This window comes from Xenopus laevis, chromosome 9_10L (assembly GCF_017654675.1).
Source record: "Xenopus laevis strain J_2021 chromosome 9_10L, Xenopus_laevis_v10.1, whole genome shotgun sequence".
Taxonomy (NCBI): Eukaryota; Metazoa; Chordata; class Amphibia; order Anura; family Pipidae; genus Xenopus; species Xenopus laevis.
This window is the reverse complement of record NC_054387.1, coordinates 57,644,676-57,658,350: the sequence shown is the minus strand read 5'-3', so window position 1 is coordinate 57,658,350 and position 13,675 is coordinate 57,644,676. Positions and strand designations below refer to the sequence as shown.

Sequence of the window (13,675 nt, the reverse complement as noted above, 5' to 3'; positions counted from 1 at the left end):
CACTTAATCTGGACACCTATAAAATCCCCATGCTGCAGGGTAAATATTTATTAGTTTGGCTGCACATCACATGGCTAGTCAGAACCCAAAGCAGTCCTCGTCATGCATCTGGCCTATTTCAGTTTGATTATGGTGGTACAGTTTAGGGTGAGAGAGCTTGGAGCTCACTTGCATGCAGTAAGACTTACTACAGTCAGACAACTCACAGCCAGGAGACTGTTACTAGATGCAAGAGGGCTCAAGAGGGTGCAAGTGCTAAGGCATCAGATACTGGATATTGGGCAATGATGCCTCAATATTGATTTATATCCAGCCATGCAGGATGCTTTTATAGGTGTTTGGTCCTAAAGGAATATAAGATAAAAGTGATTCATATTTGGTTCCAAATTTGGATTATTTATTTGGAAATTCTACAGTGGGACTGTTTGCCATCGGAATCCTACTCTGAAAATGTTCAGTGATTAATTATAACATTACAAATTCAAAGCACCCTCCCCTGGGCAATAAAACAGTTATATCTCTGCATAGTAAATGAAGATACTTGTGGCAGTGCCTAGAGCTGGCATCTCATCCCATACCTGCTTGGCACTTCTTTCAAACACAATGTACTGCTGACACTGGTCCAGCCGCCTCTTCTTCAAAGTCCAAAAATGCAGCACACGGTTCTCTCTTTGCAGAAGCTCACTCAAGATGGCTGTGGGTACAAAACAAATATGATCTAATGACACCCACAAACACAACGCAAATCTGCTCTTTTATTCTGATCACGGCTGAAGGCAGGGTTGGTACAAGGTTAAGATTAACACACCATCTCCTGCTTTGGATTTGATCACTGTTTGTTATGATTTTTCTTTTTGTTTGATTCATAGATGAGATGCAGGTAAGTGCTACACAATTGGCATATATATATGGTCCACAATAAAACCCTGCGGATTTTGGCAGCAAGTTCGTGAACAGAACTAGTAATCTGCTCAGTTGTGCGTCTTAGTGCGGCCTAATCCTATAGAAGAGGCAGCTTCAGCTTTGAACTTTAATTAACAGGAACCTCTCCTGGAGTTACAGAGAAAAGGTGCTAAATCCCCTAATCCTCTAATGTTTGTGCCTGTATCACTGCTGCTGATCCAATCTACTACCCTCTAGGAGTTATTGTACTACAACTCCCAGCATTGGTGGAAAATTAAGATGGAAATACTCCACTGTGCAAATACCCTTTCGTTCTTCTTCTCCATCAGCCTACCTTTAACTTGTTGCTCGGGGACACGCGTATGTGGGGCCACACCAGGCATACTGACATTGTTGCGGTGAATGTACTTCAAAAACACTTCTGCGTTCCTCCTCGCTAAAGTACAAGCCTGCTCAAAAGAGATGCAAAAGAAAAGGGCAAACAAAGCTTGTCAAGCCAATGTGTTAGTGTGAAGCTTTACATACCAATAGGGAAAAACAGCCTGCAATAACTTATAGGAGTTTATCTTTAGTTCAATGCCACATCCCCAGGTAGAGAACTCTGATTTTCTGCTCCTGGGCCGTTCTCCTTCCTATGGCCAGAAAGAAGGCTGAATGGGGATTTTTGCCATTGCATTTCCCTCTATGGGCAGTGTAATGCAGCTTGAGAGAGAGTCTCAATCGAAATGCTCAATCGAATTGCTTCAAACAGCTTCTCTTGGCCTGTACTGATCCATGCAATGGCAAAACACTAATCAGCTCTTTGACTTATGTCCAAGCAATGCCTTTTACTTGACCAAAGGAAAGAGAGCAGTCCAAGAGCAGAAAGTACTCAGAATTCCACACCTCGGTATATGCTGGGGGGAACTGGATTCCCTAAACCAGGGATAAGTGAGCATAATGCAATTTAACAAATGATCCTTCAAGTGCTACACTAGTCATTCGGTGACAGAGAAATACAGTAATTTCCACTTCAATAGTAGTGACTGACCTTTAGGAAGGCTTCCTTCTGTTCCAGGTGTTTACTGATCAGAGGCATGACATGGTCTATCTCAGTGGAAGGTCCCAGTTTATCATGGCCCCGACACCAGTCCTCATCCCTGCGGTATTCCTGTTCCAGGCTCTCGAGAACGCTGCATACCTGTGGCACATCTGGGGGGTTATAATGTGCTCCTGTCCCCCAATACTCCCCATTAACCAAGTCTCCACACAGGGCTTGGCTGCAACCGTGCCATCTATTATGTAGTGTTCTCCTGCTCTTGGCATCCATCATATTTGGCTGTTCTGCAATAACATATCTTATGCAATTTATTGCATAGACTTTGTCTATAACCAGTTTAATAACCCATCACGATCCCTTGTCTCTGTCCCAATATATCAGGTTATTATCTATTGCTACCAATCCCTATTTCTTTAGGGGAAATGAGAAAAGAGCAGGCAGTAAGGCTCCCAACTCTTTCCCCTTGTCTCTATCCCTATATATATATATATAGTGAATAAAGTACCCCCTTTTGTAAAATATAAGGATATTATAAGTTACCGAGGAGTTTCATGACCATATAAAAACACGAGGCCGAAGGCCGAGTGTTTTTATACAGGTCAGGAAACTCCGAGGTAACTTCTAATATCCTCATATTTTACAACTGGGGGTACTTTATTTATTATAATACACAAGTTTCGGTGAGTCATGTGACAGAAATGACATCAGAACTCACCGTTTATAACTGATGACATCAGAACTCACCGTTTATAAGGATATAATTTACAGGATATTCATGGCTTTTGTGTATTATATATATATTAGGCACCTATATAGTGCTGTCTGTGTATTTCCAAGACATTCCCCTCATCTTCTTCAAGTGTGGCCCCTTCACAATGTTTCTTTTGCACAATGACAAACGAATAGACAAATACAAACTACTGACTTGCTCTGAGGTTTTATAGAAGGCCACCGAGGCATTCACTAGCTTGAGTCTGTCCTCCATCTTTAGCATCAGCTGTTGCCAGTGCATCGCCACCTTCTCGGCGCACTCCCGTATGGCGTCAGCATCATAGTGTCCAGCCTGCAATAACGCCTCTGCTTTCTGCTGGACCTGCAGGGCACTTTGGTGCGTCTTCTGCAAAGAGCTGGCATGGAAAAGGGACTGCGAGAGAAAAAAGGGGTGTCAGGTGGACAGAACCAAGGGAAAAGAAAAGTAGTACTAGAGCTGAGAGTAGGATATAGGATGTATTACTCAGTGTCCTCTGTAAATATCTGCACTTATATGTGGAAGGTGCCATGCAACCAGAATTAAAGCTACCATGCTGACTGGCTCACCTAGGTTAGGGAGGAAAGTAAAATTATGTGAACCATTGCCACAGACCCTAATTACCTACAGCTACATGCAATGCTTATATTACTGATTAGTAGCCATTAATCTAATTATTTAATTACTGCTACTGAGATGCTCTCTTCCCTATCAACAACTTCTCTCTACAGACCACATTCTACCTTGCTGTCTAACCATGGGAAACACAGCAGCCTATGAGCAGGAAGTACAACTCAAGACCTGGGTAAAGAAGAGACTACAATGACCTTCCAATAGGAGTGGTTTTACTGCCCCTTTTACTTTCACTTTTAGATGCCCCAGGGGTAAATAGGAAGCCATGCATGGTAATAAGCATTCAGGCAGAGGGCACTTACCTCGATAGCCATTTGAAACTGCTCGTGCTCTCTCTGCAACTGCTCTGCCTCTGACAGTGAACTTGCATTAACCAGACTGGCGTTCAGCATTGACTCCCCATTTCGGATCCAGCCCAATACCTATCAGGGGATATGAAAACAGTAGGTACAGATTATCACATCCATTTCCTTTGGTAAAACTCCCACCACCCCATTAGTCTTCATCAACTGCAACAACTAAAGGGGCATACATTTGGCTACAATCTTGTCCTACTTCTTGTCCTACCTGCTATCCCACAGTCCCTTCCCAGAGACTATCCTCCTACTGCTACTATAGGCACCATCTCTCCCTACTATACCTGCTATCCCACAGCCACAGTCCCTTTCCAGAGACTATCATCCTACTGCTACTATAGGCACCATCTCTTGCTACTATACCTGCTATCCCACAGCCACAGTCCCTTCCCAGAGACTATTATCCCACTGTTACTATAGACACCATCTCTCCCTACTATATCTGCTATCCCACAGCCACAGCCCCTTCCCAGAGGCTGTTATCCCAAATACTACTATAGTTGCTATTGAGGTTTCCCACATCGTCTTATAATATCTGGTTCCCTATTATCTGCAGGATAGGACCTACTTGGACCACCCCCTAAAGACAGATGGCTGTATAAAACACAGAAAATCCAATAATCTGTAGCTTTAGAGTAGAAGTTCGGGTACTGTCATTACCGGGAATTACATTTATATGAAGTATTTTGCAGGGAAACATTAATAAAATGATCAGATGGAATAATATAGGTTGTGATGCTGTAGGAGTTGAAACAAATTACATCTGAGTGGATCCCTGGGACCCAACCACCTGCAGGGAAAAAACTCCTCATTGATATCGACAGATCCCCTCAATCTCCAGCAAGTAAAAGCCCTTCCTCGTCTCTCACTCTGTCGGATCAATGCTGACTAAATGAACTGCCTGTGCATATAAATGGCAGCCGTTGTGGGATCAATACCTTCTGTTTGGTGCCCCCGCCCCACACAGATCTTCTTCTGCTTATGGACAAGATCAGGGAATTACTATCCAGTAACAAATTCTGCTACTCTTCCAATTTCCTCTGTTGGGCGATGCGAATTCGGGAGTTAATCCTGCCCTGCAGCTACAGGGTATCATATTCTAACGCTCGGTTCTGAGGTTTCCTGGCGGAGAGCAGGGGGGATGTAATAATTGGATCTTTCAACAAGACCCAGAGAATGTAAATGTGATATTCTGCCAAGAGCCAGTTCTGCTGGTTGTAACATGACAAGTATTATTCTTGGATAAGTGGTACAGGTTAGCATCCAGCGCAGCCAAAACAAGTCATTTCAACAGTCGGACAAGCTCAGTATCTCCACTAGCCAATCACGTCATATGCCTGCTGCAGACATTCCCAAATACTGGGGTCAGTGCTACAAACAAGTGGAGTTCTGCATGAAACTGGCTATGACAAGATACTGAGTGTTGTAGTTCAGAAGGCTATAGGATGCTCATCCCTGTAATAAGAACAGACCCCAAGCCTGGATATACCAGCAACTGATTTAATGTTCTTTTTTTACCAATAAAATCTAGCAGCCAGTTGTTGCAAATGGGTAGAGCAGTACAATGATTATACACAATGTGGCTGCCTAGTAAGTCCCAATAGGCACTTTTAAAGGAACAGTTCAGCTGCAAAACAGGAAGAAGTGTTCTGACTATTATGTTAGACATCCAGTCACTCCAGCCTTTATACATGACATTTTTGTCTAACTTACTATATTAAAACATTTTTTTTATTTTGCACAGTTTTTTCCCCATTTTTATTTTTACATTGAACATTTCCTTTAGAGGGGTGGTTCACCTTTACGTTAACTTTTAGTATGTTATAGAATTGCCAATTTTAAGCAACTTTTCAAATGGTCTTTATTTTGTATTTTTCATAGTTTTTTAAATCATCTGCCTTCTTCTTCTGACTCTTTCCAGCTTTCGAATGGGGATCACTAACCCCCGTCTAAAAAAACAAATGGTCTGTAAGGCTAGAAATGTATTATTATTGCTACTTTTTATTACTCATCTTTCTTTTCAGGCCCTTTGTCATTTATATTCCAGTTTCTTATTCAAATCAATGCATGTTTGCTAGGGTACTTCAGACCTCACAGCTGGGGATCAGAGGATTTGTCCTAATATCTGGGGAACGGAGGATTTGTCCTAATATCTCGGGATCAGAAGATTTGTCCTAATATCTGGGGAACGGAGGATTTGTCCTAATATCTCAGGATCAGATGATTTGTCCTAATATCTGGGGAACGGAGGATTTGTCCTAATATCTCGGGATCAGATGATTTGTCCTAATATCTGGGGATAAGAGGATTTGCATCTAAATATTGCAGGTAGAGAGAAATCATGGGTTTGATGCTAGTATTAAGTTGCCAAGTTGGCATGAAGATTCAGGATACCAAAACAGAGAAAAGCCAGGAAACCAGATAAAACATTTTACTCCCAGGTAACCTTTCTAGTGACCAAATTCAGTCGACACCAGTATCAAGTAGAGAGAGTTCAGTTCTACCAAGAGGCTAAGAGGATGTGGCCAGGTCCGTCAGTTCCCCCAGGCAACCCGTTAGCACAACCAAGGACGCACGTGCGTAACCGTGCGCAACCGAGGACGCGCGTGCGTAACCGTGCGCAACCGAGGACGCGCGTGCGCAACAAAGGACGCACGTGCGTAACCGTGCGCAACCGAGGACGCGCGTGCGTGGTCGTGCGTAAAGCATTTCGACTTCACAGAGCGCGTCCACTTTTCAATGTGGTAACACTTGCCGGACTAGGGGTAGGCTGCATATTAGGGAAGTGCTTGGCGCCCTAATCACGTGCCTCTTGTGCCTACCCCTAGTTCCGGCAATAGCCGAAAAGCATAGATCTGTACTTTGGTAAATAATGGAGGAGTCTCTATTCATTTCTATACTGTGGGCCACAAGTTGTTAAATGGCTATTGGTCAGTGCTATAGTCAGCAGTTGCAACAATACAACACAATGTGGCTCCCTTATTACATTTGCTCACAGGCAGACCCGGCAAAGTCAAAGTAAGTTTATTGGATTTAAAACAGAGCATTGGGGAAATAATATCCAGTTGGCAGGCAGCAGTCAGACCGAGGCCAATAAGACATTTTAATTGGCTGAAATTCAGCAAACTCTAGGTCTATAAACAGACTCCGGACATGAATTGCTTAATCTTGGGGGATTCCACAAACAGAGCATTGCTCATCCCTCACATAACGTATCTAAAAATTATTGTACATGGGGCCGTCTGTTGTTCTCTGCCGGAATATGAACCTGGCCAAAGGACTCCAAAATTGGCAACAGAAATGTTTCCATTTGTTTCTATAGAATGTTCCCGCCACTATATATATATTTTCGATTTCCATGGAGAGTCCTTATTTTTGGGGTGCGAGATGGGTAAGACTCGTGTGAAAGGCTTGTGGCCATGGTCTGAGTATAATTGGGGCAAGAACAAAATGTTCCACACAAATAGCTTCATTATGGTGTTATGTAACAATGATGCACATGTAAATAGACTTGTTGAATTTGACCTGGGTCTATATATTCTGCTTCTTACACTGACCTGCTTGACCTCAGTCTGTAGGTGGCGCAGCTGAAGACACTGCTCCAGACGCTTGTGAGTCTGCTCAGCATTTAGTTCCAACTCGTGCTGCTTCTCATGGAGGAACTCCAGCAATTCCTGCACCTGAGTCGCTAGGTCAATGTCCTTCTCACAGATCAGTTCGATTCCTGTGGGATATATGAGGCTGTTATGCACTTGAATTGATGGAGCAACTTGAATCTTTGGAAATGTATGAGACCCGGGAGCTTTAATGCAAAGACTGCTGTAGCTTGGGAAATCTAAATAATTTTGGCAAAGCTAGTGAGAAAATAGTTTTAGGGCCTCCCATCTTTGAAACTTTGTACATTTATACTGAGATTGTGAAAAAATGCATGTAGGGACACACGAGTGGAGCCAAAAACGAATGGAGACAAAAAGAGGATAGACATCAAGGACTGATGTGTACAGATGAAAAGAAATAGAACAATGAAAAGGATACACATGAAAAGTAGATACATGGAGAGGAGATACATAAAAAGCAGAAACATGGAGAGTAGATACAAGGCAATAAGATACTAAGAGAGGGGAGACCCAGATAAAAAGGAGATACATGGAGAGGAGGAAGAAGAGACATATGAAAAGGTGGCATACAAAGTGGAGACAGGAGAATCCACATATAGAGGAAGCAGATGAAGAGGAGACAGAGGGGCAGGAGGCAATGAAAAGGAGACGGATGAAGATAAAACACATGAAGAGGAGACACATAGACAAGAGACACATGGAGAGGGGACAAATGAAAAGGAGAAGCATGGAGTGGAGACATGTAGATAGGAAACACATGGAATGGAGACACATGAAAAGTAGAAGCATACAAAGGAAGTACATGAAGAGGAGATACATGCATGCAGAAGAGACAAATGTAAATGCAGAGACAAATGCAGCACGGTGTGACGTACCCAAAGCAACATGATGTCATTGACTGCACCCACCTGACGCCTGCACCTCCATTATATACTGATGCAGATCCTGACCCTGCTGGATGACTTCAAATGTCATATTGTTCATGGCCAGCTTGCGTTCCTTGTGCCGCTGTAGTCGCTGCTCGGCCAGGGTCAGGTCCTCCGTGTTGAAGTCATTCATCTGTCGCAACAGGTCCTCATTCCAGGCATCCAGCTCAGCCGTCACCTGTGGTTATAACAAGAGAGACAGTTCACATGAGCACCAGAATCATAAATTGGACCACTTTGTAAGTACACTGATTACTTATTGGCAGAATGTTGATAGGGAAAGTCAGGCCAACCAGATTTCCATTTTGTTGGAATCACATTTCAGTATCTCTTTATGCTGGATATATATATATATATATATATATATATATATATATATATATATATATATATATATATATATAGATAGATAGATAGATAGATAGATAGATATAGATATTGTAGTCCTACTCAGAATTACCAAGGGTTAACACTTTTGACATTTAATCTCACAGCCTGAGTCTACAGATCTGCTCCCTTTCCTATCTTTTCCAGACCCTAATAATCTGCCCAGCCAGCACCCACCCTGACCCCTCTAGTGGGGGTCATTTATGGGCTGTAACCCATGGCAACAATCAAATAATTGCTTTTGGTGCTCAACCTGCAGCTGGCTGAAAAAAGCTAATAACTGATTGGTTGCAATGGGTTACTGCCCAGTGTTTATAAATGATCCCCTGTGATGTCAGACAGGTACCAACACCGGGGCACTGTGCCGGCTGTCCATGTAGGCTCCGGCTTGGGATCAGTCATCCATACACTTATGGATTAGTAACTTGGAGCTTCCTTACATGCCAGTGTGTCTGGATTTGTGTCTCTGAACCCAGAAAGCTCATGTGGGCGCTAATCCTGTGCCGCTTTAGTGAAATGTGTAATGATAGATGGCAACACAAGTTAAAGAGCCACAAGGGGCTGGTACTTATTTCAAAGCAGATGTCAAGTTTGTTGGTTCTGTCTTGGCTAATGTGAAGAACATGAAGTAAGCGGCACAGGAGACACTTTCACTTTAAAAGGGATATGGTCTCCTCATATTTTTTTTTTTTTTTTTGCATTAATACATAGATTCAAAGTCACACTGTAATTTCAGATTAGGTGTCACATTTGTGTTTCAGAGTTCAGTGGTTTTATTCTCTCTACCTCTGCATAACTTTCTTATGTCTTCCACTCTCATAATTAAAACAGACAAAGGCATCTCCTGCCAGCAGTGCTGTAAGTGAATCTTTCAAACAAAACTTTGGATCCTGCAGAATGTCTGCCATGAAGCAAGATAGGGCAGCTGTATTTTGTTTTTTTTTTAAACATGTCCTACAATTACTTAAATAAATCTTAAACAATCCCTTTACATACCTCTACCAATTGCTCTCAACCTATAACAAGCCTTTGTGAGGCCGGAAACTGAAGGGCTGGCAGGATAGGACACACAGTGCATGCTGGTTTCACAGGGGTTACACAAGTACTGGAAATGGCACAGGGTGCCAAACAGGGGATTTACAAGAAAATCTCTCAGAATTCTCTGCTGAACATGAGAGGAATTTATAAGATGAAAAATGTTTCCACCAATAATTGAATTTTGCCCATAATCTTAAAGCAATAGATTTTTCCTGTCTGGAGCCTTCAATTGAGATAATCTTTCCTCATACTTAGGTTTCATTTCCATAGCCAAATCCACTGCATTGCTTAACTTTATGCTGTAAATATAGTGTACCATCACACTTGCCTAAAGAGCTTACACTTTATATCACACCTCTGACCTGTTAAAAGGTTTCTTATCCTAGTCATTAACATTGCAGTTGCTATATTCCTTATACTAGGGTTTACATTAGTTATATTTAGTTCACCCCAAATCTCACACAGATATATATATATATATAGAGAGAGAGTCGACATGGGGTAACAGTCACCCTGCTATGGTTCCAGGGGTACCCAGGGAACAAATAAGCACTCACCCAAACCTCACCTTAACTGGCCTTCAGGCTAGACTTGGGGTAACAGTAACCCTGCTATAGTTCCAGGGGTAACCAGTGCACAAATAAACACTCACCCAAACCTCACCTTAACTGGCCTTCAGGTTGGGCCCCCTAAGCTCATAACAAGGTTACAGATATATAGAAACAGTCGGGTAACAGTTATTCTGCTATACCAGGGGTAACTAGTGAAAAGCCTAATAACTGTTCTTATGACCGCCCCAAACTTATATAAAGATCATGCCCAGAACTCACAGATGACTCTCAGCTGTAACAAGTCATGTCTATAATCTGCATGCAGTTTTCTCCAGAGGAAGTTGCTACATCAGAGCACATTTACTGGCATCATTTAAATAAATACAATGAGCCATAAAGGCCCAGCCGGTGTCTGCAAGCCAGGGGCTCTCTGAGGACGCAGTGCTCAGGGTCACCATGTCCTCACCTGCCCCACTGGGAGGCAAAGATTTATGAGTCTCATTAAGAACATGTGCAATAAAATCCAAAGAACAGAAACATATCCAATTAATTAGAGTGAAGCTGGTGGGAGTAAACTGGGAGGTTCTGTGCAGCATCATCTGGGTCATGCGTATTGCACTGCTACATGTTACAGTGTATCTGTGTGTGTTACAGGGTAAGAATGAATGTTACAGTGTATTTGTGTGTGTAACGTGTTACAGTGTATTTGTGTGTGTAACGGGGTAAGAATTGATGTTATAGTGTATCTGTGTATAGGAAGGTCTTATAATTCACTTCGAAATTTTTTTTAAAGTGCCCTTAGTGGTTATTTACTACAGTGCCAGCACAGATTCTGTTTGTGATTAGTTTTGCCTGGGGTAACCAGAATCATAATTGCTTGTTCTTTTTACTCCTTGGTTGCTTTCTTTCCCGTGGCTTAACAGAAAGATAAAGCTTAGATCCAACTAAGGAAGTGATGCCCAATGTATTGATCTATATGGTAAGTGTAAAATATGCTGATTGAAGTTTGTGGCCACTAAATGGGAAAACATTTCAGTTGCATCCAATGCAAACACACTGCCTGATCATGGGAAAGAGAGCAGCGCAGGAGCAGCAAGGGCTCTGTACCTAAGTATGTATGAGTTTCAAGGAACCCCCCCTTTACCTCAATGGTGTATTGCTCAAAGATCCTCAGCTGCAGGAAGATGTCCAGCTTGATCTTCCTCTCATGAAACAGCTCTTCCATTTGCACCTGGGCCTCGTCCAACTGCTGAAGAACCGACTCAATGTGACTGATGGAGCTGTTGTGGGGAGACTTATTGCTGGAGACCGCGGAGTCCCTGTACGCAGAACGCAACATGGCAGAGGGCTGAGGGCTGCAAGCAAAAATCTACACATGCAAATATCTCATTGACATGGCTCAATGAACTTGGGGGTCCCCAAGTCACTTTGTGAAATATGCCCCACAATAAAAAAAGCCCCCCTCCACTCATATTTTATCTGTAAAGCATGAAAGGCTAAGAGTCCCCTGGGAACTTCAATATGGAGAAAGGCAACAAGGTATCTAAAGCCAAGTCTGAGCATGGACTCACCTGAGTTGCTGGATGAGGTCTTCTCCCTCTTTGATGACATTCAGAGTCCCGTCAAGTGTGGCCGTTTGTTGCTGCTGAAACTGTTTAATGAGCTCCTGCACAGCATCCACTGAATCCGCGCACACGTCTTCTAGGAGCTCCTTCTGTAGGTCTTCCATCCACGTCCACAGCTAGGAACAGAGGGGCAGATACACAGGTAGGTGAACATTAGGATTAAGATTAAATGATCTACAGATAGGGGCCAAGCAGGAGCAGAAGAACTAAATGAAAAAGTAGAATAGGGAGAAGCCATTGCTTCATCGACATTTCTAGACAACTACTGCTAGTCAAGCAGGGTGAAAGTTTCAGATGGAGAATGGTAACTGACCATGGGAAAGAGAACAACCCAGGAGCATGGAAAATCAGAACTATGTGTCTGGATAAGTACTAAGGTGAGAGATTTGATTCTCCCTGCCCCCTTGATACTGTCACTGATTTTGTGATAGAAAAACGCAGTGACCTTCAAGCCGTCCCTTTCTGTGCTAAGATGTCTCATTAAATGAAACCAACTATAAGTGATAATGTCCTCATTATTCCACTTGATTTAACCACAATAAAATCTCATTTCACAGTTTAGTGCAATTAACTTAAATTAGTAGAGTTTCTAGAACTCTCTGGCAATTACAAGACGGCATTACTGCCCCGGAAAGATCTGCAGTAGCAAATTCTGTTACTGTTGTAGTTTTCTTTGTCGGAGTCTTGCTTGTGATGTGCCAAAATATTCCATCTTAACTGTCAGCTTTAGTGTACAGCAGGGCAAAACTCACAGTGTATCCCCATAAAACTGATCAGTAGAAACAGATGATGTGCTCTGTCCCCCCCCCAGTAAAGCACCCACTAACTATCACCCACTAACTTCATTCATCTTTTCTATTCTCTGCCATTATTTTCTTCTTTCCCCATCCTCCCTCTTCTCTTTCCTTCTATATTTCTCATCTCTCCTTTCTTCTGTAAATCTACTCCCTAACCCCCTTTCACTTCTCCTCTTTCCTTCGGTCTCTCATGTCCTACTCTTTCCTATTCTCCCCCGTCCTCCCTTATCTCTCCCCTTCTGTCTCTCTACTCCCTAATCCCCTTTCCGTTCTGTCTCCCATCTCTTCTCTTTTCCTTTTCTATTTTCCCCCCAAACTATTTGGCCTTACTCCTCCCAACCTCACTCTTCTATCCCCCATCAATATTTCTCTTCTCATCCCCATTTGTCTCTTATACACACTCTCCCTTTACATTCTCCTCTATTCTCCTGTGTCTCATCCCCTCTTATTTCCTTTTCTCCTTGGCGCTACTTTTCAAATACTTTTTCCCCATACCATTTCTTTCATTTCTAATCGCCCCAACTGTTTGGCCTTACTCTCCCCCCATCTTCTCTCCTCTATATTTCTCACCTCTTAAGAATTGCCCAGTACTTGCAAAGGCCCATATTTTCTCTCTGAGGAAGGTTTTGTCTAGGAGCTAACACACTGGGACTGAACAGGAGGTCCAACAAATATTATCGAATCCCATAGCAACTCAGTTCATCAATTCTTGGTCCATGTCTGGGGCCTATACATTTACAGAAAACCTATCAAGCAATTGCTTCATCAGCCCCACTCCAATGTAATTTAGTTGTAGGCTAAGGTGGATCAGCACAGTTTGGCCCAGCTTCTTGCTAAGGCCTCACAATGAGCTTGAGTTGCAATTGTGGAGTAAGATTTAGCGTTTCCTCCTTGCCTTGGAATCATCTTTCATCACAAGGTAGAACGATGCTCATTACCCGAGGGAGACAGAACTCGTTTATCCCTGCGCGGCTCACAGAGAGAGGGAGTGACAGGTTCTGTGCAGTAGCAGCAGATTCAATGAAGGACGACATTTTATCACTGGGAAAGTCTTG

The 13,675-nt window shown here is 42.8% G+C and overlaps 1 protein-coding gene and 1 long non-coding RNA gene across 6 annotated transcripts in view; one reads left to right on the top strand and one right to left on the bottom strand.

Moving 5' to 3' along the window:
* kalrn.L (kalirin RhoGEF kinase L homeolog) overlaps positions 1–13,675 on the bottom strand; it is a 172,859-nt gene that overhangs the window by 74,124 nt on the left and 85,060 nt on the right. For 4 of the 5 annotated variants that reach the window (XM_041575441.1, XM_041575435.1, XM_041575437.1 and 1 more), the window contains 9 exons: positions 11,770–11,939; positions 11,343–11,553; positions 8,205–8,400; positions 7,237–7,403; positions 3,626–3,745; positions 2,868–3,086; positions 1,934–2,083; positions 1,238–1,352; positions 579–694 (listed from right to left, as the gene is read on the bottom strand). In XM_041575441.1, coding sequence (XP_041431375.1) covers positions 579–694; positions 1,238–1,352; positions 1,934–2,083; positions 2,868–3,086; positions 3,626–3,745; positions 7,237–7,403; positions 8,205–8,400; positions 11,343–11,553; positions 11,770–11,939 — 1,464 coding nt within the window. The remainder of the gene's footprint in view (positions 1–578; positions 695–1,237; positions 1,353–1,933; positions 2,084–2,867; positions 3,087–3,625; positions 3,746–7,236; positions 7,404–8,204; positions 8,401–11,342; positions 11,554–11,769; positions 11,940–13,675) is intronic. The other variant, XM_041575436.1, reaches the window with a different exon arrangement.
* Positions 6,504–9,600, top strand: LOC121397929. Its single transcript, XR_005964050.1, has 3 exons — positions 6,504–6,697; positions 7,251–8,461; positions 9,441–9,600. It is a non-coding gene; the product is annotated as an uncharacterized LOC121397929 (long non-coding RNA).